Source organism: Mesitornis unicolor, unplaced genomic scaffold, assembly GCF_000695765.1.
Source record: "Mesitornis unicolor isolate BGI_N332 unplaced genomic scaffold, ASM69576v1 scaffold8380, whole genome shotgun sequence".
NCBI classification, from domain to species: domain Eukaryota; kingdom Metazoa; phylum Chordata; class Aves; order Mesitornithiformes; family Mesitornithidae; genus Mesitornis; species Mesitornis unicolor.
The window spans coordinates 222,327-249,349 of NW_010156273.1; the positions used below are offsets into that span (position 1 = coordinate 222,327).

At 38.6% G+C, this 27,023-nt stretch overlaps 1 protein-coding gene across 4 annotated transcripts; it reads right to left on the reverse strand.

Moving 5' to 3' along the window:
• FXR1 (fragile X mental retardation, autosomal homolog 1) lies at positions 1 to 26,310 on the reverse strand. 4 transcript variants are annotated; one of them, XM_010187630.1, is made up of 17 exons: positions 26,262 to 26,310; positions 23,339 to 23,432; positions 22,059 to 22,130; positions 19,656 to 19,804; positions 19,112 to 19,205; positions 18,132 to 18,248; positions 17,862 to 18,032; positions 12,699 to 12,777; positions 10,100 to 10,209; positions 9,075 to 9,161; positions 8,263 to 8,319; positions 8,112 to 8,175; positions 6,280 to 6,483; positions 5,387 to 5,587; positions 4,548 to 4,628; positions 1,926 to 2,017; positions 1 to 1,019 (listed from the first exon to the last, which is right to left on the reverse strand). In XM_010187630.1, the coding sequence occupies exons 3-17, from the start codon at positions 22,071 to 22,073 to the stop codon at positions 849 to 851; spliced, it is 1,692 nt and encodes a 563-aa protein (XP_010185932.1). In that variant the 5' UTR covers positions 22,074 to 22,130; positions 23,339 to 23,432; positions 26,262 to 26,310; the 3' UTR covers positions 1 to 848. The 4 variants fall into 4 exon arrangements, with proteins under 4 accessions (XP_010185932.1, XP_010185861.1, XP_010185715.1 ...); XM_010187559.1 differs by lacking the exon at positions 4,548 to 4,628; XM_010187413.1 differs by having other exon boundaries at positions 8,112 to 8,319.
• Between the last annotated feature and the right edge of the window lie 713 nt (positions 26,311 to 27,023).

Here is a 27,023-nt window from a genome sequence, read left to right on the forward strand (position 1 = left end):
TGGAAGATCAAAGTTTATTTTCTTTTACTACCAGCATACAAAAAAAACATATTGCACATCAAACAACCAAAACAAAAATAAAAATACTCTACTAAGGACTAACATATGTAGTTTATACAGAATAAACTTTCTGGAAATTGATCTTTTCAGTAGTTCAGGTTATGTCTTAATGGACATGACTAATTCAGCTTAGTGTTAACTAAAGCTATGTTTGATTTTTAAATACTGTACAGTTTAATAAATAAACCAAACAAAGCCTCAATGTAGAACAGTCACTGCCAATGTCACCCAGTATCCCTGCAGATTATGAGAATTTAACAAATGTATTCCAGTGGTCTGCAGATTTTTCCTCTACATACAGCATTTAAAAAACATGTATTAAAACAGACCAGTTTCCAGACTAAACTAATGGAGAAATTACATTTCAGTGCAAAATATTTTAGACTGCATTTCTTTCTAGTATTCCTCAGGTGAAGAAGTGGTTGCATATTATTAAAAATGTAACAAAAGCAGCTAATGCTTTCATAAAGAGTATTATGTTAGGGATCCCCCTCACATCTTTGCCATATTTTGAAAACAAAATAACATTTCCTATAGCCAGCAATTTTGTTTATTTAAATGTTACATATACTATCTCAAGGCACATCTGATGATATATTTATAACACAGTAGGTGTCAAAGTATGTTTAACATATGATTTCTTCAGGATCCCTCCCCTTTCTGTATTCCAAAATGGAGGAACTGAAAGTGCGGTGTCAAGACTGGCGATCCATATTCTATCTTTGGCAAGCTTATACAAGCACTATTTTAAATGTAATGTAAAAGAACTGTAAACTAGGAACTTCAGTTTATGAAACACCATTCAGCACTGCTTCCTCCTGGGTATTCCCATCCTCTTGAACAGTAACTTTCTTTTCATCAGGACTGTGCTGCAGTTTGGAAGGCTCCTCCCCAGAAGTTGTAGCAGGGCCATTCACTGCCTTTTCGGAAGGGCTGTTCTCCTCAATTGCGTCTTTCGCCTGGCAAAAACAAAACCAAGATAATGTTAAAAATTCTGTAAAAACATACAGAGCAGCAATATAAACTTCCCTCTGGCTCACACAGCAACTCTGCAATAGGAAACAGCTCCTATCTGTCTATGCCAGTATCTTGTCACTTAAAGCATCCTGTTACTTCTCCTGTTATTGATAGCAGTGTCTGTTACAGAAGTATCCTGAGGAAATCATGCCAAGGTAACCTTGAGACAGCATACCAAGAATTTTATTTCACTATTTCAATTTTTCTAAGCCAATGAAAAGCTGAGCTTTACATCCCTTTCACAAGTCTATGGTAGGATTAGATTATGTTAATCATAACAGCAATGGATCTTTCTTATTTTGCTCATCTCAGACATAACTTGTGGCAATATGCTCAATGTTACCTTAGAAATAAAGGACTCTGCTTTATTCAGTCCTGAATATTATTTTTTATGATACGTAATGCCACTCTGATCCTTTAAGGAGAACACATCTCAAATCTATGATCTTTGTAACGTTAATCCTTTCTAAAATAGTTTTTACAAGTCGCTGAACATGCCACCTACTATCCTCTACCTATAAAGTGCTTTAAGGATTAGTTCTCAAGACTCATCCATGGATAATTTTCACATTTTATTACGCAATGCTACATTAGTAAGTGTAATATTTTAAAAGGCATAAAGACTTAATTTGAGCATTACAGTGGTTACTAAAGTCTGCAGTGACAGTCTACGAGTCCATCTCAGTTCTGTGACCTCTGGGCCATTTCTGCTTTTATTTATTCTTGAACTCAAATACATTTGAAGTCAAATAAGGGTAATCTCAATGAGGCATTCCTTTATTGTTTTGCTGCAACAGAAGAGAAAGGAAGGAAATGCACATTAAAAAACCCCAATGAAAAATCCTTACCGTTTCCTTCTTGGTTTTGGCTAGCGTCTCCTTTGGAGGGTTTCTCTGTCTACTTTGAGATTCAGCTCGTGATATATAATCAGCTACTGTTACTGTACAAGGAAAAAAATACAGTGATGCTCACATCAGAAGTCTCATTTAGCATTAAGCTCCTTAAGTCTTCTGTACAAGTTACGCTATAACTGGGAGACATCTCATAAAGGGCCTTCACACTTACATGTATCAGCTACAAAGCAAAGATCGTTTTTTTTAAAAACTCACTAGAATCAGTGGTAACGTGATTATCTAGAGGTGGAATCTTAAAGTTAATAAAATAGGAGTTTTGGTCCAATTGTAAATTTTATTGGGAAATAAGGGCTTTCTGTACTGGGTTTGAAGAGATCAAACTGCAGGCTCTTCACACTATGGACTGTTTGTCATTGGGGGTTTTACTATCTTGAGCAGCAAAGAATTTCACTCTAATAAAATGAAGGTAAGTTAAAATACAAAAAGAATTGGGGGAGGTTCAGAGCATGGTATCACTTACGATAAAGTGTCATTCAAATCTCTGTTACTTCCTGAAGCAACTGGCAAGAGAACTTGCCCTCCTCCTGGTATTCAAAGTGCAGTCCACAGAGTTACCTCTGGCTGGGGCAGGTGGATTAACTGGGGGGCGGTGTGTGTGTGCAGGCACTGGAAGGGGCTGTATGAGCAAGCCTGTGCCCAAAAGCAGGAGAGCCCGGTTTGCACTGCTGGGGCTACACTTACTGGATGGCGGCCAGGCATTTTCTGACCTCTTTTCTTCTTACCACCTCAGCACATGTTCCTGGGGCCTGGTTTTGTCTTATTCCGCCCTCTTGTAACCACACCAACTGAGAGTCAATTCTATCTTTAGAATACATAGTACTACAAGTTTAAATACACACCTGTCTCTTCGATGAGCTAAAGCACATTAGAGTTGGCAAGCATTATCTACTGAACAGTACAGTCAATGATATTTAGTATATCATGCATTCAGGTGAACTATTTTTTGGGATTTAGGAATGACTGTGCATGAAACCTAAGTCAGAACAGGAAGTACAGCACATGAACTTTCTGTTACAGTAACTGGGCTTTTTACAACTGGGTCCTTGCATAACTGTCAAGACCAAGGGCATTTCTGCACAAGGAGAATTCTTTTTTAAAATGAGGTTCTGTACCCAGCTCCTCCAGTGCAGAGATGAGGCATGTTTTATGCATACAGTGTAAAACACCAACTCTTAATTTTCATGTAAGTGGTAGGAACCCAGAACATATAGCAATGTAAATGAAATAATACAGCTGAATGACTGAAATACATTGTTAGCATTTGGCAGGGGATGTCTTTCTTTCTTAATTTCACTCACTATACACTTACTAAGTATTTATGATGAGACTAAATTATTAGGGCATTTTTCATATAGACAGTATAACTAACTACCAGTGCTCTTACTGTTGTATTTAAAAATATTTATTATGGAAACTGAAAACAGTATCATGAAGAGAGACATCAACAGGAAAAAAATCTGAGAAATCTTGTCTGGAAAACTTTGCTCTTAGAATACTTAGATTTCAAAAACGAGAACTACCACAGCTTTTGCAGCTATGACCAACATCTCTGTGTTGCTGGCTGAAGTAAGTTTCTTAGAAGTAAAAGCTGAAATCGACTTTTATTTCTTCCAGCCCTTTATAAACTTGTATCACTGTTATAAAACTAGAATGTTGAGAAGTAATGGGTTACTTTGGGGTTTCTTTGGTGTTTTCTTAGGGAGTGAAGTGTTTTGTTTTGGGTTTTTTCTGCCCCCAAGTTTTAGTTAGTGTAATGCAACAACCTTTTTCTTAATTGGATGTTGTATGAGCACCACAGACATAAGACAGACAAATATGGGTGAAATTTTAACCCTGTCAATCTAGAAGACCTTCTGTTAACTACCTCACACCATGTATGCACAAGTTTTCTCAATAGGGCATTATATCGAAAATTAGCTAGTTCACCTTTAACATTTCAAGTGTTAGTACACACAAAAGAAATGCAACAAGCCACAACAACAGAAAATTGGAAACATGCAATTTCATTTAAATGCGTCCTCCTTCCCACCCTCAATTTGTAGATGACTTAGAAATATCCACAAAAGCCGAGGACTGACAGCAGCAGTTTGGTACAGGCGGGGTGCAGGCAATGCCACGCGAGCTCCCTCGCAGTGCTCTGCCAGTGCTCCCACACCCTGCCACGCCAACTCTTGGCTTCTCGGCCAGCGCTGAAAAGGTTGTGTCGCATTCGATGCAAGTGCACAGATGTGAGTGCAGATCATGAACCTTCATGTTTGTCATGATCCTGGACCACTGAACTCAACAGCAGCCTGGCTATTGACTTCAGTAAGACCTGGATCAGAAGCGTAACTCGGATGTCCAAGCAGAAAGTTAAGACATTATAAATTAGTTTCATTAGGCAGATTAAGAACTTTTAGAAGTTCTCCTAGTAGAAGGATTGTCAATCAACTTTATCTAGTAGTCTTATTAGTTATCCAGTAACCTTTTCACATTATGCAGCTCCATGTAAAACAGCAGACACAACATTCTCTCATGCTTTTGACCTGAGATTACCCACAGCTCCACTCGAATTACCTGGCTGTCTATCTTCTGCCTGACCCCTGAAGCGACGCCTGCGGCTACGATTGCGTCGCTGGGGTTTTTTGTCACTATCATCTGCAATTGCAAAGTTTACCATGAACTATTTCTGATGATAAAATAAATAAATTCTTCAGCAGTTTCAGCATGGGGCATTTAAAATTGCTTCTGTTAAAGAGACAAGCTAAAGACAGACTGAAAGAAAAACAGAATTTTATACTGAAAGCATACACAATAAGGTACAAGCTAGATTTTACTTTTTTTGCTCTTGCTCATTAAAACATTTAGGCACATGCTTAATGACCTCAGCTTTCATTTAACAATTAAGTAATGGTATGTCAAATTTTAGCCACATATCCCATGAAAGAGGTGGTTTTTCTCTGCATTATTAAACAACATTATATTCTTGTCCCAGTGAGTATCAAGAGAATTTACTGAGGGAAAGCACTTAAGCAGAAGCTTGGTAAAGAAATTAACAGCTACTTAAGTAGCTTTCCTACACCCAGACTTAGGTTACCAAGGGGAAAACTGAATGCTGATCCAACAGCACCGTTTCTATGAAAACAGCAGTACCAATGGGAAATGAAAAGTTAAGTCTTCGGTGTCTCCGTCAGAGAGTGTTTACAAAAGAGGCACATGAAATGCCAGTGGAGCTCAGTAAACAGGAGATTTCACGGCAGAGCCACGAGGGAAGTCTTTCTTTAATCAGACAGCAACCTTTAACAGAACAACGATTCGTCACTAACAAAAATGAACAAGTGTTTCACTACACTTACATGGACAACACATTTTTTTTCTGAGCTTGTTCTGGGACTATCATCCAACTGTTTACATACCTAAACCATTCTCATTAACAGAAGCTGTATCAGACTCTGTCATTCCATCCATAAGAACAGCATCCTCATCAGTCCTTCGCCTGCGTGACCTCCTGCGACGGTTACTACTGTGGTGGGATTCACTAGCATCGGTATCCACAGTCTGGTCTGACTCTGTGTTATCAAGCAAGCTGTAAGGGTTGCTGTCCGGGTCTTTGAGCACTAAACAAACAAAAAGTTTCCATCTAAGATACTGTAGTTACTTATTTAATTTCCAGGCTGACTTACATCTGTATTTGAAAGTTTCAAAATACAAAGCAACCCTAGGAAAAGGTGTGATACACAGAACTACAGCACCTACGAGTTCATACAGATCCCTCTCTGACTTTAAGCCAACAGTATTTGGGGTATGTATTCAATACGTATTCTGAGGCATCACAACTGGCACTTCTATTCATTGCAAAGATTTCCAAGGTGAAATTTAGAGAACTTTAAACTGCTAAATGTGTAAAATTCACCTTTCATTTCAAAGCTGTACTTTTGACAATTAAAGTGTTACGAATTAGCACAGTCAAATTCTGGTAAAACAGAAGACAACTTCCATTCTACGATTTCTTCTCTGGCAAGTGTAACTCAGAAGGCAGCCTTAGGGAACATGCCAAAGATTTATAAACTTTGGTAATATTATTATGTGTGGGTAGCAGCAGAAGAAAACAAAGATCATCATGAGCAACAGACACACAGACAAAAACCTAACAACATATTGTATGACAGGAAATTATCACACAAATCTACTTAAATCCTAGTATATTAAGATTATAATGTAAAAATAGAGTGTTTTAAAGTAGTAAGAGGTGCTACAGAATGCTGCCAGGAACAAAACCCAAATTCAAGCCACTTCTGAAACACAGTACCAGAGCTAATGGATGACTTCCCGCCGCGAGGGCCACCACGTCCACGACCTCCAGATACGCTACGTCCTCGCCCTCCAGGACGTCGCCTATTGTCACGTTGATGTCTGCTTTCTCTGTCATCTTCTCCTGCCAAGGACCAGTCACTAAGTTCATCTTTTCTCTCAGATTCTGTTTCAGAGGGATTAGAGAGCTCAGAGTTTGTACCTTGTCCAAGAGGGAAAAGAAAATTGGAAATTAGTATGAGATTTGGGATTATATTCTGGTTTCAGATTCTTACAAAGTCTTCCAACCAGCTTGGCTGGTTTTATATAATTATGTTAAATATATATAATGTATACATATAAAAATTAAAAACATTTATTAATATACAAATATAAAAGTATATACATGTATATATACATTTTATATTACATATACACTCATGTATAAAAATATACGCACATATAAAATATAGATAGAGTATAAGATTCTCAACCTAAGTTTGTTTGCAATAACATGAGAAATGAGGGCTCAAAGATTACCCAAACTGTAATGTACGTGCACAGATAAACCTAGGATTAAACAGCATTTCCTCTCTTTGTGCATACACTGCAGGCATTTGGTACAGTTTCTAGGCAACTTCTCTGAAATTCCCAAGGACAACTTTGCCACCTTAGCCTGATGGCTGTTGCTAAGCAACCTCTTCTGGCAGCCCTAATGCTGCTTGAACAATTTAACTGTTTATATTAAATAGTGTCCACAATATCCCACTGTCTCCAAGCTAACCAAACCCACACAGCCTTTTACTACTTAAAAATTCAACACCTACTATTTATTTTAAGCATCCAGAAACTCTCCCTATGAATCATTCTGGAATAAAGACATTTAGATCCATATGGTTCTAACATGCAATTCTTGCCATTCTGGGGGAAAAAAAAACCCCAACAAACAAAAACCCCAAGAGTTTCCCAAATGAAAGTCTACGCATATATAAACAAGCTGAACAACACTCCTTACATTTTAGTCAAACAATTCATTGGGAAGTAGTAAAAAATGCCGTTACAAACATGAGCATTATCATCAGAATCGGCCTGACCAACATGGCGTGATCCTGGAGGCTGCAGTGACAGGCTCTAGAATCCAAAAGAACTTGTCTGATTTTGTAACAGAACTGAGCTACGTGTAGATGATCAAGAGTAATTTACCATATTGACTAAACAGATGTATTTTTGCCGTTTACTGGAGCACCTATGTTTTTTTGTGAAATGCATCTCTACTGCAATGCAGACCATCTCCCTCTGGGGAAGCTGCTGCTGAATGAAAAGCGGATGTGCACACCTCTAGGGAACTGAATAGCAGTTCCTTGTTAATTTAAAAATATATCAGAATATCTCACTATGTCTTAAACAAATCCAGTTATTTCCTGACCATATTAAAATAACAGGATTTTGTGCTGTCTACGTTTTAAATTATTTTGCTTTAGTTTTCAAAAATACATTTATAAGATGGCCATGATCACAAACCTTTGTTTCTCCTCCTCAAAACAGATAATGCTGTTACTTTTTTTCTTAACCTGTGTCTCCTGAAGATTATCTGTAGCTCCTTCTCTTTCCCATTTTGTATGATATAACCACTACTGCTGACAGATGAGACCTTACCAGTGTTCAGTTTGCTCATTTTTAAAGTATCAAACTTAACTTGAACAACAATGTAAATTAATTAGGTGTTTTGAGCTATATAAAAAATAAAACGGCAATTCTCAATTTCCAGCCGTACTTTCACTCAACCATGCTGAACACAAAGAAATCCAGAAGCAGTTATGGATTCAGAAGTAGATGCTGAAGAAAACTCACCATAACCAGATGTGTAATTGGGGCCCCTGCGGCCTCTCCCTCTTCCGCTGTAGGACCTGGAGCCCTGCACAGAGGAGAGGGTGCTCTCATCGGTGGTGTAACCCTTGTCTTTCTCAGGAACTCTGGCAGAAGAAGGTCTGAAGCCCATGCCGATCTGACGCAACTGTTCATCAATCTGGAGCCTTTCCAGTCTTAGTTGTTCTACCTCCTACATAAAAGGAAACAAGAAACATTGCTCATTAAGTGTTCTTCCCCTCACAAAATACCACTGTCTGTCCAGTCACCATAATAACCAGCATTCCTGTAGGAGAGTGACCACCACCTTGAAGGTGACTGCAAATAATGGAACTCACCTATGAGTTCTGCAGTCTCTGAATTTTGGGAGAAATCTAAAAATCTCTCTCTTCAATCACCATGCTGAAAGCCTGTTTTTAAGACTACTGGTAGCTTTCTTAATTACACTTCACCATACATTTTCTAGTAAAGTTTTAAAATAAGCAAACTGAGAAAGTAACACTGTTGAAATTAATTCATTATTTCTATTAAGTCAACACAACAACTCCATACAAAGCCAACCCATCTAAATGGATAACTGCTCTGATAGTGGAGTATCAGTGTGGTACCATTAAAAATTCCATCCTACCCCAACAGAGCATCAGTCTCAGAACAGAACACTGAGACAAAAAATGCTTATTACTTCTCAAATGCCACTTAAATTGGTGCTCTTTACAGTCCATCGTTTCAACACCAACAGTACAAAGTAACCACGATAATGTATTTAAAGGCCTCCGTAACACCTATGGGCAAGGCATGGATTCAAAGCGCCAAACCTTAAATCCCAATACACAGAGGGACAGTTTATCACCAACTGCATATACCACCAAAGCTGTTGTTCAAAAATTCTGTAACTTCAACCAAAATTTCCTCTACAGATTCTTTCTCCTGAAACTGAAACACACTTACCTTTAGGTACGCGATGTGGTATTCTAAAAGAACTTGGACATTTCCAATGCTTTCTTTAGTCCCAACAAATACAAATGGTACCATTCCCTACAGAAACAAAATGTCAAATCTTATTTTCAGGAAGAACGTTATCATCAAAACAATGCTTTGTTTAAATTAGAAAGAAATCTGTTTAAATTACTAAAGTGAGCTAAACAAACAAAGACAGCAGCTGGATCTTGGGCTGCACAGATGCACTACAAATAGCTCAGCCTGGGGTGAGGGCAGGGGGCGCAAGACTGCCCAGCTCCCCCAGCAGCCTAAGCTGGCAGTTGAGGTAACCTGACATAGAGCGGCTACTTCTCCCCACAAGACACAAGTGCTCTGTGTGTTTATCACAGTTGCTGTGTAGCACAATCCACAGTTTACCAAGAAATGCTCAGTACTTAATTAAACTAACTCTACAAGACGAAGCACCTTTAGAACATCTGATCTTATGTTCTTACATATTTAAAATACATGAACACTATGAACACTATCAATCCCAAATGAGTTATGCAGCTAGAGTACATATAGGAGAAAGATTTTTTTAAAAAGTCTTGCTTCAGTGGCAAAAAACCTATCTTGAATTGTTTCATATAAAATTTACTGTGAGATACCAGTCTGAAAAAACACTTAACTGCCCTCTCGATATCCACAGAAAAGTTATAAAACTGACTTTGTTGAATAATCCACAAGCATCTATCTAGAAAACCACCCAAACCACACACTGTTTTTGTAGCATGGACATCACCACCATTACAGGTTGGCCATGGAAAAAATGGGTGCATAGGCCAAAGGCCGTATCTATGAACTGCATAACGACGCAGAGATGAAACAGCGAGCCGATTCTGACACCACAAGGTAGCACTTTAACTCTTTTGAGTCACGCCCTTGAAATTCTCACCTTCTGCATACATTTGCCTACATATTCGTTGTTAAAAGATTCAATATACTAGTTTTGAAAATAAAAACCTAATCATAGGAAGAAAGAATAAAGTACTTACATCTTCACGGGGCAGTTTATTTTCATTATCTCCTTCAATTCGCACCCTGACGACTCCAGACTTGTCTACAATCTCCTGAATCACTTTTCCATTTTTTCCAATAACTTTTCCTTCAGAGGGCAAGAATGGTTAATTTTGCACCAGTAGGCAAAATATTTCAACAAGCTTCCTGATATTTTAAGTCATGTATAACAATTGTAACAACCACCTGACTGCTTTATCATTCACTTTGTTTCAAAGTTTTCTCCCACTTCACAGAGGTACAAAAAACCCAAAGAAAACCCCATGCGGTGTCAGAAGGAAGAGGTGAAAACTTCCAAAATTAAACTACGTATAGATGCACAGAATGACAAGTATTGATGAAGATCACCACCACACACAAGTTTCAAATAGAACCAGACTAAGAGTAAAATGGCACAAGTTTTACAAATGCCTATTTTGAATTTATATATCATAGTTCAGACTTTCCTGATACTTTCACAGGAATATACAATATACATTTGTTGGGAGTCTCTTAAAAAACAAACATGCAAAAAACTACATAACTGTTTTCTGAAAATCACTTTTGCCTTTACAACAAACGTGAGTACTGCCCATACTTCCCATATTCCCTTTAAAATATTTATTTTGAGATCATGGGTGGGATCTAAACCAAAAGGTTCTTCAGAACCTATAATTTTAAATCTCAAAAAGTGACTTCTTTGCTCCTTTACTAAAAGATTTTAGCTCTTCCTTAAACTGAAGTTACGTGGAAACATTTCTTCATCCCAGCTACAGATATCTTGCACTTTGAAACATTAATGCTTGATTTATGAGCAAAGGTAGAACCTCTGCAAAATGGGTGTAACAACCAGAAGTGTGTGACAGAACACTCCACAAGTACATTCTTTACAGAACATTCTTTGAGACATGTTGATACAGTGAAGTGCAGAAAGCATTAAAAACTGTCTCCTTTCCTCAACAGTTCAAATAGCTCAGCAGGGTTTTTTTGTCTCTGTCTTTAAAAATAAAAACCCAAAACATACTAGGGATAATCGTTCTGTATGCCTACAATTTCATTTTGCACAGTGATCCTGTTACTACTACTAAAATAAACCACACTCATGGTGTTAAACATTTTTCTATGGATAATTGTTGGCCAATATTTGGGAAAAAGTCTCCAGTGCCAAGGAGCTTCAGTGGCTGAAACCAGCAGCTCAGCAGAGGGCAACCCCCTCTCTTGGTATGGAAAGAAACGCACTGGGCATAGTGTGGTGTCTTCAACTGCAATAATTAATGACCACTGCACTTCTCTTAGCTTGGGTGCCTTCATAAATGTAGCAAAATTTCTGCTAACGCGTGTGACCACCGGTGATTTGCACAAGATGTCAGCCTTTGTCATAAATGGGTATTGCAATTATTTACAGGTACCATTTTCAGTTAAACACAGGACTATGACCAGTGCCATGATTCCTATACGGGTACCTCCACGTTAGCTAGAATGCCATCCAAACCCCTCAAACACCTCAAATTGTAAACCAGATGTAGCCAAGTTCCTTGGTTCATGTGGGTTTGCTGAATGAGATTACAGAAAAAAGTGTGTTCTTGTACAAACAAACAATTTGCTGAATGTTAAGACAAGCTTTAACGTTTGGTAGATGAGAAAATGATCAAGTTGCATCAGATACATAATTTGCAGAGGTCCTATTGAAAAAAAAACCCACAACAAAACGTGTTACACCTTAACTTGCTCAGGTTACAAAGCCTTGAAAGTCTAATTTTGAGGAGTTTGCGCGTGAATTGTTTAAATTACATAGTCTGTAATATGCAAGCTCTAAGCCCAAAACAATAGGAGGTTAAAGCACACCTTTCAACTTCTCCTCTGGATAATCCAACTGCTGTTGAATTGGGTACAATCCGGTGCTCTTAGTACCCACTTCACTCCTGCACTGCCTGAGAGGAGCAGGAGGAGGGTAACGGCAAAAGCGCCCTGTGAGGACTGGACGAGGGAAGGGGTGTCTTTCTTTTGCAGGGAAATGGAGATTAGCCCCACCTTTAAGGTAGCTCATGAGACAGAAGCTACCATAATAATAGGCGTATACAAATTTTGGGAAGCTACACCTTCCTAGGAAGAAAACATGGGAAAATGCCCATTTCTAGAATGAGGATGAGCCTGACAAGCACTGCCGAGTTCTGCAGCTGCTCCGGCCCATCCACCCACCACCTCGACCGGCTCTGAGCCCAGCAGGGAGCAATGACACGAGCACTGCCTTCTGTCACTCGTGCAACTCAACGGCACTCATTAAATTCTGGAATTTCGTTTCTGCACTTCTAAGTAGTCAATTTAGTTTGTTTTACTAGAATCTGAACTTCAAATATTACCCTTAAATGAGACACAAAGTCTGTAATCAAACCACCTTAAGGGTTAAAATCCTGACAAAGGATTATTCAACAATAATATATGTAATTTCTTAATAATTCCCGGATACATATAGTTTTAAAAGATTAATCACTTTCTACTTAAACAGAGAAATCAAACATGCTATTGGCATCTAAGTCTTTGCAGTCATGCTGATTAGGCTCCCTTTCCCCAAGTTTAAGTTTTAGCAGTATTACATACCAACAAGATTTCTGGGAACTTGAATAAAATCCTCCACAAATTCCAAGTAACTTCTAGCCTTTTTTACTGCATCAGCAGTCTGGAAATGAATTTAAAAAAGAAAAAATATAAGGAGTTTATTTGTGAATGTAGCATATTAAGAATAAAACCTTTTAGCAACAGCTACAAGCCTTCCAAACATCAAAATTATTTTTAAAAAAGAATAGAAACAAGATTAATCTAGCTTTGAACTAAATGTTAAAGAAATAATTGAGTAAAACACACAAACAAAATTCAGTGGCAAAGCATCAGCAATGAATAAACCAACTTCTTCCATGCTACTTTAAGACATTTTAAAATATTATTATCTGCAATTTATCACAAGTAAACCCCAGACAAAGTATCATACAGGTATATCTTCAAGGAGTTTCTGGTAGACATTAATTGGGAAAAAAACAGCTAATTATGTTAATGTTCTCCAAAATCAAGACACATTTTTCAAATCCAGAATCCATTTATTAAAATAAATAAGGATCACCAAGATTCTGTACTGCAAAGAAATAATTCGTAAGCAGCCCTACCAGCATTCATAGAAACTCCAGCTTGCAAGAACACGTTAGAAGAAAACTGTGGATCACATATCCCATTTCACCTGATGCTGCAGTGAGTGAGTACTTACATGGCTATGACTAGATGGGCAAGCCGTAAAACTCCAGCTTAACCTCTGCATTTTCCTCTAAACCGCTTTGAAAGCATCCAGTTTTTCTCCACAGATACCGTGCTGCCATCATCAATATTGTCACCAATAAAAATCTGATTCTGCCATTTTTAATGTAGTTTTTAACATGTAACAGACCATTGTATTTCCCAGAGGGCCACACATGTGGAAAAATGGGGGAAGGAGAAAATGATTCTCAGTCTCGTTTATCTCTTGACAGTACCTAAAGATGATGTCACCTGATGAAGATAAGACATTGCCAAATGCAAGAGCAAACTCTCCATGGACCTTTACAGGCTCACTGTAAGCAGTGACTGGCTCTACAGCCTCTTCCCTAAGAAAGGTGTACACATTCTGCAGAACAGCCCAAATAAAACAGCCGTTTCCTGCTCTGTGAAGCTTCTGTTCTCCTACTCGGTGTTCAAGAGAACAGAAAGAAACAACACAACCACAGGAACATTCTTGTAACAGACGGATCCATTTAGCACACAAACCTTAATACCAAGTACTGTTTGCAAATACACATTAAACCTCAGTGCCAAAATGCCAAAAGCAGCTACTCCTCTCAGTGTGCGCACACTCCCAAGGTGTTCTTCCTCACCACACAACCCACTTGTATCTACAGGAAAGGGACCTCCTGCAGAAGGCTGGGAGGCATTCAGAGCACCGTGCTCTGCAGGAGAATTTGGCAGCCTCAAGGCAAACTGGGGATTCAAAGGAACATCAATGCTGCAGGAAGGTACAGGAGCGTACAGACAATGCACCAAGCCTCTAGAACTGGCTACAGGTAGGAAGTTCTCAATTTTCTCTATAAATATTCTCCTGTTTCTTTCCCATCTTGTGCTTGACGAGAAACTAATCCTGAATAACAAACACCTTCAGGCAAACTCTGTCCTGTAGCTGCAGGTAAATGGCACTGCTGCTACCTGGCGTCCACAGTGATCATGGCTACAATGGGGTACGGCACTAGGGAACCTGCCCTAATCCTACATCACCTCTACACTGTAAGTAACATTACAAACAAGCACTCTCCTTCCGGAATGCTGGTTTCTGGTGACAGTTCATCTACAACGTTTTCCAAGACAGGACAGACTCACTGGTTAGTAGGGAGAACTACAAATGCTGACAGCTTTATTACCAAATGTTAAAAATTAACTGACAGCTAATTGAGGCTATACAGATGCTGAAACAAGAAACAAAACTTCACATTAGCAACAGCAAAAGTGTAGAATTAAGGAACAAATACCAGCATCTAGTCAGTAAAAACAGCTTTTGAGCATGGTTTCCATTTCACACTAACGCCTCAGCCCTTTCATCTGTCATTTATTAGACAATACATGAAATAGGGGTACCACCAGTTCCTGCATCTTTCAATGAAATCAGGGAGTCCTAGAAGAACAAAAAAATTATAAACCTCTGGTCCTGCAGAGATCAAAGTGACAGCGCAAGAAACATGGGCAAAGTGGATTTCAAGAGAATGAAACAAGCAATAAAGCACGGAAAACAGACGAACAGGAAGTTGTGGGGAGCAGAGGCTCTGCACACTCAAAGCAACTGCTAAGATGATACAAACCTCAGCACGCATCAGCCATTTTTCACCTTCAATGAACTCTACCAAGTAAGACAATTAACTGTAGAGTTACAATGTCCTCCCTCAGGGGTATGTTTATCACCTCTTTCCCAAAGATGAAGGAACAGCGACTGCTTCCACAGAAGCAGCATTAGAAGAAAATTAACAACTGGAACCTGCAGTTCTCCAGCGCACCTATACACACATCTACACCGCCGCAAGCACTGGAACTTCTGTGCAAGTGCAACCTGTATGACTCATTCAGACCCCAACAGCATGTAAACCTGATCTGACCATGCATTATTCTCAGTTCCTTGCAGTCAGTAATCAGAAAAGGAAAAGATAGGTAAATTTTTTCTCTCTCAAAATCAGTATGCAAATGGATTAAAGACCTAAAAAATCTGAATTACCAGTAACCACTTTTCTAACTTTGAACAGCAGCCTACACATGCATTCATGCTTTGGTTAGTCCACATGGTAGCCCATACAATCAAGACACGTACAAACTACCTGAAGAGTCTTTAACAGAAAGATTAAATGCAGGGTATTTTCTAAACTCAGTGTTATACCTTTCGCAGCAGGAGAGATCTAAATGAGAGTGTCAAGTAAGAACTGCACAGCTGCACAGGTTTTAAGGAAAACGTTTTGTGACACAGTCACTAACGCAGATCTAGTGGCCATGTGCTGGTGAAGCACACTCCTATTACAAACAGTGGATCCGTCTCAGGATTCTCACAGCAGTTTCTGAGACAAGGTTCAAAAGGCTCTCTGAAGTCATGGTACCTCTTTTAGACCTTCGCTAATGGAAAAACCAAAACTACTTCTGGGAATCATTTTAAAAGCCTTATCCCATGCAGATAAAGACAAAGCCCTCCTAAGTCATGGCAGGGAACAGTGCTTCTTCCACTGTGATACGAGTCTTTTCTCCAAGAAATAAAATAAAAGGCATATCAGTCTCCTAGTTTAAAGGGAACTAAGCTCATGAAAGCTCCAGAGGGAAAACAAGTAACAGTCTCCTGAAGAAGGTAGGACAGATACAATCTTGCTATCCTTCTATGCAAAGGAATTGTTATCAAACAGTTCAGGATTTTAAGAAAATGGTGTAAGAGGGAAGAAGCTCAAATGTTAAGAATCACACAGGAGTGGATGTAATTTTGCCAGTAATGAAGGTCCATCAGAACCTTTGCTCTTTCCGATAAGGTTCCCCGCCTCTGGGGAAGCACAAGATCTCAGAAGGAGGGAGAGCCATGCACTGCCTAAGCTCTGAAGTTCCCCACACCGTGGTCTCTGTAACAGGTATCAGAAGCAGCACTTCAGGCAGAAGGGAAAGGGTCTTGGAATCAAAACAGTCTTGACCAGACAAGGAACAGCATTCCATCCAGTTCAGCTTCCTTCTAATCACGTAACTCCCCAATATTCTTCACAATTTATCTCCCTGTTACTTCCCTCAAAGATTCTGGCCCTGAACAACACTGAACTTTCAATTTGTATGCGAAATGTCAGTTATGGGAGACCCTCAGACCCTGACTATGCTGCCAAGGACACTGCATCACTACTCCCACACATTTCTCAGCCTAAAATTGTCGGCCGTGCATTCAGCCATTAAAGCCTGGCTGGTGGCCAGCTTCAGCTAAAAAGAGGCAAAAAAGAGCAGACAAGTACACCTAGATGCTGAAACCCTTGTCATGTGGAATATTTAGGTTGCCTGGCCTTTTTAGAAGCAACTACGGCTTCTGGGAAAGAAGGCTGGCCGTGTCTAAAGGCATTTTTATTTAGGGGCCATCTGGTATTTATAATCATTGCTGCGCACTTTTGTAAGAGGCTGGTGACAGTCATAACCTTTCCACAAGTTTCAGCATCACAGCATTCACATTAAAGAAATCAAAACTGGAATACACTAGACATACTACTGTGTTTAAACTTGCCTGATTCTTCTTCATGAGCTGAGAAGTGATTTACTGGTAGTACTACGTCAAAGAAGGATCTGCTGCTACTCTGATACCCTGGAAGTGTTTTAAGGTTTTCAAAAAACAGACACAACTTCAGAGATACTGAAGAGTACAGAAGTTTGTACTCCCTTAGCAACATGAACCTCATCTGACCCTTGGATTGCAAACACACTCCACTCCTGACATGCATGGAGCATAATTCAAGACCAGAGATTGCTGAAACAGACAGCCAAGGATTTCTAGAAGTGTTCACACCAGACACTCAGGTGTCAATGACATGGAATAAAAAAACCTCAAGAAGTGAGGACCCTGACAGAGCCTTGGTGACAGTGGCATTTTTGTCACGACTCCTCTGCCTCCTGAATGGATCATTGTTTTGGTCAAAACCCAGCTACACTTCAAGGAACTTGTGAGATTTAAAGCACATCACTTAAGAGTCACACAAATGGAACTAACTTGGAGCAAGCCAGCATTATTTTGCCAAAGCCAAGATTAAATTGCCAAAATCAGAGGGTTAGAAGCAGCATATATACACTTCAACGTATTTGGCTAGGTCAGAGGAGCAGACACTACGCAGCAAAACAGACATGATCCAGACGTGGGGAGAACCAACAATGACAGCATATCAGTCTGAAGGAGGAAAAACCAATCTGTGATCAAGTAAAACAGCAGTGAATGACACCTCTCTCAGGTTGACCAAAACGTGGTTAAACAATTTGTGCATCAGCACTCAGACTGATTAGGACAGAATGTATCTTATGGAGGTCACCACTGCAATGAAGTCTTGTTTCAGACACATAGTACAAGCTGCCATAGTGTGAACATACATATACGCTTGGACAACTACTCAGCTATTTCCAGTTCTTATTTCTGGGTACCACTCTTGCCACTTTAAAAGCATATATAGAGTAAAATGTTCATCAGATTCATACAAAGTCAGCCCTTACCTCTCCGTAGATTCTGAAAGTACCAGTATCCTCCTCAAGTTCAATAGCAGTTACTCCTGGAACCTTTCTGGCTTGCTGTATGTTACTGCCATGAGTTCCTATAGCAAGTCCCATTAAATCTTCTCTGACTACAAATTCCTCATGAAATGCTGCAGCAAGCTGCTTTGTGCACTGAAGGGAAAACAAGGTAAGACTCATCCATATGCACCCAATGTAATGTAACCTTACGTGCTCAGCTTCAAGCATCAAGAATTACAAACTATGGCTTACTTCTAAGTGTTTTGTAGCTTCTTCATTTCTTGACATAAGCATAAGTTTGGTGCGAATGCTACGCAAATGCATGTCACTCAGTATATTCACTCTCTTCACTGTTGCTTCGCTGGCAGACTACAAAAGACAAGGAACGTGAAGTTTCATTTTTTAAGCAAATCCAAATTTAGAGGATTAATCAGGAACCTATCTAAACTACAACAGAAACATGATCTAAATTTCCCGTACTTACATGGACACTATTCTTCCTCACACAATGCATAAGAAATTCAGCACCACCTCTGCAAACCAACGATGTTCTGTTCTCATTCACAGCGTATTTTACCCTAAAGATTTTGCTGCTGGATATGCACAGGAACTCTCTCCCCTTGATGTTCCCCAGACAAACAAATTAAATGCCACTCTACCATATACATACTTGCATGGAAAACACAATTCTGGAGAGTGAGGTTCAAGTGTATAATATTAAGTAAACACAACTGTGAAGAGAAACTAATGCTGGAAAAAGTCTACGTAGTAAGAGAAAACTGTCACTAAAGAACCTAAGCGAACAATTCCCTAGTGGCTTTGCTGAACTGGTGCAGTTCTTCACGGAAACCCAGCTGCAGATCAAAATGCACAGTGAAATACAGCATGGGGGAAATCTACTGCTCCAGAGCAGGGCACACTGGAGTTACCTTTGAGCAATCTGCACAAATCAGTGAAATGGCACACAGTTGTGGATGACAAAAAAAACATGAAAGTAATGGGACTGAAAGCTGTTCCTAAATTCAGGCTACACGCAGTTCAGTACTTGTCACCTCTCCAAAAGTTCTGCCCCTAGATATTGAATTTAAACATCTACTTACACTAAATCTCTCACAATTTTCATAGATTGACAAGTCAAACCATTTTCCATACAAATATACAGCTGGCTATATACTTCCCATAAATAGTATACTGAAAATTCATGCACCAGTTGCACAGAAATAACTACTCACCAGTATTATTAGTTGAGCAGTTTCAGCATGATAAAAAATTCGACACGCTCCCACAGCTTTCTTGAAATCTTTATGTGCGTTTTCATTAGCACACCTAAGGAGACAAAATTATTATTTCAGCCAAGCTGTGTCAAAACAGGACGTGTAATATCATGATGCAAACAAAGAACATTTCAGCATAGTTTACGACAAAGACTGCTCAGAAACTGGGAAATTACCATTTTCTTTAACAAGGTTCCAGAGCTTATTTCTCTGTGGACCGTATGCCATCATGGTTGTTTGGCAAGCCTCGGTACCAGAGGCCCACTGTGAGGGCATCACCTGTACAAGCCTAAAGCAAGATCTGAAGCTCCCATCTCAAAACCTGCATTTGGTCCCCACCCCAAATGCTCAGCAGGGATCTCAGTCAGGAGTTTCTCAACCGGATCCTGCAACCATAGCCACCATGGACCTCCAAACTGGCCCCTACAAAGTACAAGCCAAGTGGGTTTTCTTCCCTCTCAACTGCAGTAAATGCCTTAATAAAGTGTGCAGAGCTACTCACGCATCTCTCAGGTCTTCAGGAACATCCACTGTGCACTTGAAAAAGGTGTTCTTTTTGACAGTTTTGTTTTGATTCACAGGTCGGAGTCGCTCATAAGTGACAATTTCATTGTAAGTGGCATCACAAGCAGCATATTCAATGACATAAAACTACGGAAGAATTTTTTTTTAAATGGTAATTTCAGTAAGGAACAACAAAGGCATAGTAACATTACCAGCATCACCAAGAAAGCACAAAATATGAGTATAAAGACTAAAACATAAATCTGAGTTGATACAATGCTACACAAATGAGCCTGAACATACTTCAGTACCCTTTTGATACCTCAGTGAATTCAGGGCACGATATCAGTGTAATTTCAGTTCCCCAAAACAGCATCTTTGATTGATTTTTCTCATGCTCATCCCTCTTCAAATAATTACTTTAGTCCAGTTTAAATTCCTAAATTCAAAATGTTTACTGGAGCTTTATGTCTAAAAAATACTTATTAGAGAAGCAAACAACTCATTCTTCACCAAAATACCCGCTCTGCAACATTAAAAAAAAAATCCACTGATTCAATAGGCAAAATACCCGTGAATCATGTAAGATCAAAAGGAAAATAAAAATTCAATCTTTGTGATACTCAGTATCCCAAATTTAGGAAACCAAGAGAACTAAGAAGACTTAACAGCTACCAATAATCTACTCCTACACTCCCACCCAACACAGTCAAGGATAAAGAAGCTTGTGCACAGTGTCCCCAGAGCCTGGCTTTGTGTTGAGGATGGAGCCTTCACCCATCCTCCCTTCCACCTCCATGCAGTTTAGGAGTGCAGCAGCTCGCTCTCCTCTTCCTCCCTCAAAACTGGCATCTGTTATCATCAACACACAATTTACTCAAGTATCAGGAAAAAGTAAATCACTAAGGTTGTGACATACTTTTCCATCTGTTATTTTCCATTTTCAAGTTTTAAGTTTAGCTTAGGTATCACCCTAATCATATAAAGCTGCCTTGAAACATATCAAAAAAGTTAAAATAATGAAAAATAAATACTAAACAGACAACTAAATTTAAGAGAACTATCACCATAAGCTTTAAAAAAACCCAACTCCTATAGTTAAAGACAATCCTGGTTATCAGAGGGATGGCAAAGCTAACTATCATTAGATACATGGGTGGTTTGTGAGTTTTATATTTACTTTGATAAAAAAAATATGAATATGGAATCATGTTAAAAACTGTACAAAGAAGCCAAAACTGAACTGCGATGGATTGGTTTTTTGTTGTTGTTGGGGTTTTTTTGGGGCACAGATGGATGGGGAGACAGACACACAATTCCATAGAACACCCAATTTGACAAAGCTGTATAAAGATACCAGTCATCTAGTATCATTTTTCCTGTCAAAAATACTAGAAAATTAAGAATTGGATAAAACTGCATTTAAATTCAGAATTATTATTTTTTCTTTTACTGTTTTCTGAAATAAGCAGCATAGTAAGGTAACTGATAGCAAAATTCCAAATTTCTGTGCTATATAAGAGAAGCAGATCAGCCTCAAATGACAAACTCTATCATCTAAATGAGTTTGTCTCCTTTTCTCTCATTTTGTTAACATGCCGCTCATTCACAAGGATCAAGACACAGAATCTTCCTTTGAGAACTGTTTGGCACCATCTTGCCCTCACAAAGCTCAGCAGCAATTACTATTTGTAGACAGGCTTTAAAAACAATATCAGAAATTGGACAATATTTTTCCTCAATCTTGTTTCCTTTGGTTTCAAGAATCTAATACCGTAGAAGCATTAAATACCAGGATCCTTTGTACTAAGAAGTTAAATTCTCTTGCTGTCACTTTACAAACTAAAGCTTTAATGTGACTGTATCAGTCACTGCCATAGCTCTACACACTTAACTGTCTGCATCCACAAGGTACTTTGCAGGTGCAACTCTTAGCACTCAATGATAAAATATAAACTTGAGAAACGTAAAAGCAAATCAACCACTGTCTTTCCACTACGCTCACACAAAGAAGAACCCACAGCAACACACACCAATAGCTACAGCATGCTAATTTACAGAGACTTTAACCACAGGTGAAGCAGACTGCTTCACTTAATTTCTAGCACCAAGTTCAAGTCACAAAGCAGGTTTGTTGGAAGTCCTGTCCTCACACCTGCACACAGCCCTCCAAGCAATTAAACTACTAACAATGGAAATTACTTGCTCAGCTATAAAATCACAACCCCTCAGTTGCGTAATGCAGCATGGGTCACTCCAAAGTGATCTCAACTTACAATTCTGCTTTGTCATGTTTTTGTAACAGTACTATCTTACTCATAGTTTTTCTATCAAAAAGACCTTTCATATTTACTGTATTTATCATAACAGCATGAAATCAGTAGGTTTTTAAATAATTTACCTCTCCTTTCATCATTCGAACTTTGGCCAGCCACCAGCCACAGGGCTCTTGGTCATTTGCTCTAGAATAAACCTGAAAATGAAAGCAGTAAGAAACACTGTATAATAAGTAACATCTCAACTATTCCAATCTTCATTAAAATGGAACAGTATGCTACACAAAAGTAATTTTCGTATAAACTATCCAGGCACATGCTTTTTGCCCAGTTTTTTAAATTTCGCACCACAAGGACTGTGAACAGATTTCCTTTGCATACATTACTGACAATTCAATAGAAACTTCTAAAGGAAAAGAAAACCCTGGCTCAACACTTACTCAGGGGCAATTCCTCACTAAATTCAAGCATTGTCTTTATAATTAAAGCTCACTTCTCCAACTCCACAATTAAGATTTTTGCTTTGTCCTTGGACTACTGAAATCAACCAAGTCACCATATGACTACATATTCCATACTTAACAAATGCTACCAAATTAGTGCTAGATCAGATACAGAACAGGTGACTCCTGAAATTTTTACTTTCCTCATCTTCTGTAAGGTTCATTTGCTCCTTACACAGTTCTGACAGGCCAAAGCCATTTGCACGCAGACTAAAGAAGAAATTTTGCAATAGCAAGGAGGTAGAAAATAATCCTTTACATTTAACCTCTAACAAAGCCAACAAATACTACATATTTCAAAGAAAGTAACAGAAAAACCCAGTGCCTATACTACACCATTTCTTAGATAGCCCTAAACCAGAATGGTATCCTAAAGAAACTCATTACTTTGATTTTAAGGACAAATAAAGTGAAAAGCAGAAGTTAAGCTAATTACTAAAGATACTACAATGAGCTGGGAACAGAACATGCACCTTTTAATTCCCCAGTTTAACATATCCTTTCTAATTAACACTCCCTGTAAAACAGTGTAAGGCACACAATTTTCTACCAGACTGTATCACGTATTTCATCTGGGTTAGAACTCCTGTTACTGGATGAGCTTTATTACATCTTCACATCAAAACATTTCCAGCAGTTACACTCCAGGTCAAATGTGAAAATGACCCAGTTTTGGTTTTAATTCTGAAACGTTCTCAGCAATTTTAAGTTTTAGATTCTGAGAAAATTCCATTGGTAACTTTGTGAACAAACTGAAATGTCACAATTTCACTGAAAGCCTAATAAATCCATTACTAGAGATGCTCCATTTTGAATCTTCACTTCACTAACGCACTTAAAATCACCATCACCACCTTGAACAGTCAGGTATGGACCAGGACAGTTCATCAGGATAAACTCACCTCCACTTCATCTCCTTCACCAATCTCTTTCTTGATATCAGGAGGTGGTGGTAATCTGACTTCATTAAAGGGTACCTGGCGCTCTGGTTGCCAACTGGAAGTTGAAGAGAAATTACACATTATTTCCAGAATTTTCCTGTTGTTTTCTTAGTTTTATTTTTAGAACTAAGAGTTTAATTAAAACTCACTCTTCCCAAAGCCTGTTTCTTCATTGCTAGAAAGCAAACCTTATAAACAGAGGAACAAAATAATGCTGTCAAGACAAGCATTGGGGAAAACATTTCATGACAAAGTTTTTAAATTAAAAATTTAACTTGACGGGGTTCACCAAATGGCTTTAACAAAACCCCAGCGAAAAGGTTATTAGATGATGTACCTACATGTTTACAGTTCAAGTCATAAAGCTTTTATACAGATATAAGTTATCTTTGCAGTCCACCATCAGGTTCATCCATTTCTTCACCTCATACTTAAAGTTTCAACTGCTTACAGTGATGTTTTAAGTATTTCACAAAAATCTGACTCTCATCACGAACAAAACTTTACATTTTTTCCTACAAACTTGTTAACACTTTCCACAAGTGGCTGGCAAACAGATTCAGTTCAAAACATACCTTTGTATCTGCTTATCAATACCAAACATTACTAGGCATATGAAATTAAGATTTTGGTTTCTTATACAGAAAAGCTCTTTATTTTACTGTTGGCTCTAAAAGCATTTGATTTGTAGAAGTGTGTATTTTAGAACCATTTTCCAAGAATTACTGGAGCAAGTCACATCCTCTCTGTTCTCCTGCAATTCATTTCCCTTCTGCTCTGAATGTCACCAAATACCATCAGCTGCTCCTCCTCCTCACTCAGGAACCCAACTGAAGACTCCAGAGGCTGATACAAGACCAGGGGAAAAAAAAAATCATCCCACTTAGCGGGGCAAGTCTCAGCAAAGGGCAATTCTGCAGCTTTCTATGAGATGGGCACATTTATGCTTTATCTGCATTCATTCTCCACCTTCTTACCTCCAAAAATTGCCTCTTAATAGAATCAAGTGTTTCTGCTCAGAGATTAATTATTGCTATGGCCACAAAACCAGGAGTGGCAGTCTGTGCTAGTACATCAACTTTGGGATCCTTACAATAGCTGTAGATGAAGACTGGTTAACAAGAGCAGAAAATGCAAACTACAAATTTAGGCTGCCTTTAGTGGAGATGTGTTTGCTTCGCCAGTGCTGATCACTATCACAACAGAATGATGCATTCAGGACAGGACAGGACACTTGCCAGCTTTGGTTCTAGTAAAACCCTTATGAATTTAACTCAGTAAAAAGGGGAATAATGTATCAGATTGACATCACAGCCTAATTTGACTAGAACTGTATAGACACTTCCTGCTAGGACCTATTTTTGGTCAACAAAACACTTGACATGCGTTGTAGCTCATCCTTTTTGAACATGGCTGCTGGTGCCAGGCTTTCTGTAAAACACATGGATGACATGGATACTAAACACTGGGAACGTGTTTGCCAACTTACCCCCCAGCTGTGAACCGGGGCACTTCCTTCAGCTTACTTGGTTTCTGAGGTGGAAGTATATGCTTGGAAGCCAAAGAGCCTCCTACTTTAAAGTAATATGGATGTTGAATATGAAACGGAACATTTAAAGGTCTCTTTCAACCTAAACGATTCTCTGATTAGTCACCTCTCCTCAGACCATGGACAGGATGAAGGACCCAATTTGATTCTTCTGTTTGTTGGCTTTTCAGATGGGGGTATGAAAACAAAGGAGACAGTACAAATTATGGTTGCCACCTCATCTTCTAACTATTTTTCATAAAAGAAGGGCTAGAACACACAGGTTAGAAAGAAAGATTGGACTTTGCAGGGCAAACCCTAAGATTACTTCTTTTCCCACTCCCAAGGATATATTTTAATATACATGTATACACACATACATGTACACACATAGCTGCATATACATGTACACCCTAGGATTACTTATTCAGGATTATAAAACACTGTTTATAATGAACACACACTCCCTAGTATTACCTACATTACACAGCAATCTTTCTTGAAGAAAGGCTCAAAGACTTATCTACAGGTTGGCACCGGCAGAATTTAGTAACAATTCTCACAACAAAAGCTGACACATTTTTAGGATCTCTACCTAACAACTTGAAGGAAAACAGAAAGAGGACATTTAAAATCCGGAATATTTTAAATTAGTCCTGGAATTACCAGGTAATTCACTGTGTTATCAATCTGGATGCTGAACAGGTATTCATTTGCACTTTACCATCCCATGGATTATCTTTGACTTGTCACTACAAGTCCCTAATTGCACTGCTGTGCTTACACATTAAATGAAGAAGACTTCATGGATAATTCTTCCTCCAGAAAAGAATTACATATTTTCACTCTTTTCCAATAAAAAAAATCAGGTCTTTAGACTGGGTATGTATGTGTATTTATTTTCTTAACATTTAAAAAAGATAAGTCATCACTGCCAGGATACTTCTATCTTTTTTCCTCTGGTTGAGAACACTGATCAGCATTACACACAAAGATCAAATTAGACACAAAGAGAATAGTTTATTTTAATAGAATAGTTTTAGTATTTTCCATCTTTTTCTGCTTTAGTATAAGAGTATCAGGCCTCTGCCACTGATTTTTATTTTAATTCAATTTGGCTGTCACATCTATGGGCATCACCAAAGGTACCAAAAAATGTAAAGGGTGAGCTGAATTCTCACACAGCCATTCAAGAACGTAGTTCATGGAGACGGTGAACAGTGCCTGTACTTCCAGAACTATATCTGTCTAATGAAATTACTTCCTCTTCATGTCAACACAAACAAAAACCAGTAGCAAAACCACAAAACCAAAATAACAACCTAATACTCAAATTATTTTTCATAAAATACTTACTTGTTTTCAAATACAACTGTGAGAGAGTCCTCGTGAACATCTTTGATAAATCCCTAAAACACAAACATTTTTGTTATAAGAATGCATGTGAAACCAAAACAAGGCAGCAATTTCAATACAGCCTGAAACCAAACCAAACAGCAGACCACCACTGATACTGTGGCTTCAATTTAGGAACGCTCCCAGACACAGTCTCACTGTTTGCATGATATGCTACCAATATTTCAATTTGCACAACTGTTTTACAGAACAAAACGAGAGATATCCAGGTCCAGGGCAATTAACACAACTAACAATACAATGCCAAGTAGGTGTGCACAGCGCTATTTGCTTTATAGGTGTTCCTCTCCACACAAAACTGAATCCCAAATAAGAGTCCTTCAGAACTGTATGACAGCAAGCTTGGAAAAATATGGCAATAGAGGCTGCCATAGAGCTGGTTATGGTATCATCTTTCAGTACCAAATTGGGGACTGTATAAGGCCAAATACCTGTAGGACCTCACAGGAAAATAAATACATTTCACACTTTTTTATGTCACATTACAAAGGTCTCAGAAACAACTGAGGAGAAACTCCACTTCCCTTTCTTTTGAAAAACAAAAGACTTCTTTAGAAGACACTGATTATATCAAAAACCTGAAGACAAAGAACAATCTCACAGAAACAGTTGTACTCAAGTATCCATGCAGAAATTAATTTCCTACATCTCTTGCTTAAGGAGGCAGGCATATTGAAAAAAAACAAAACAGATAAAGGGATA

Coding starts and splice junctions, on each gene's coding strand:
- FXR1 (XM_010187413.1), bottom strand. Junction 18,249..19,111: donor CTGCTCAACTAATAATACTG/GTGAGTAGTTAT, acceptor TGTCTTTTGTAG/TCTGCCAGCGAAGCAACAGT. Junction 12,778..17,861: donor CTTTCAGAATCTACGGAGAG/GTAAGGGCTGAC, acceptor ATTCATTTCCAG/ACTGCTGATGCAGTAAAAAA.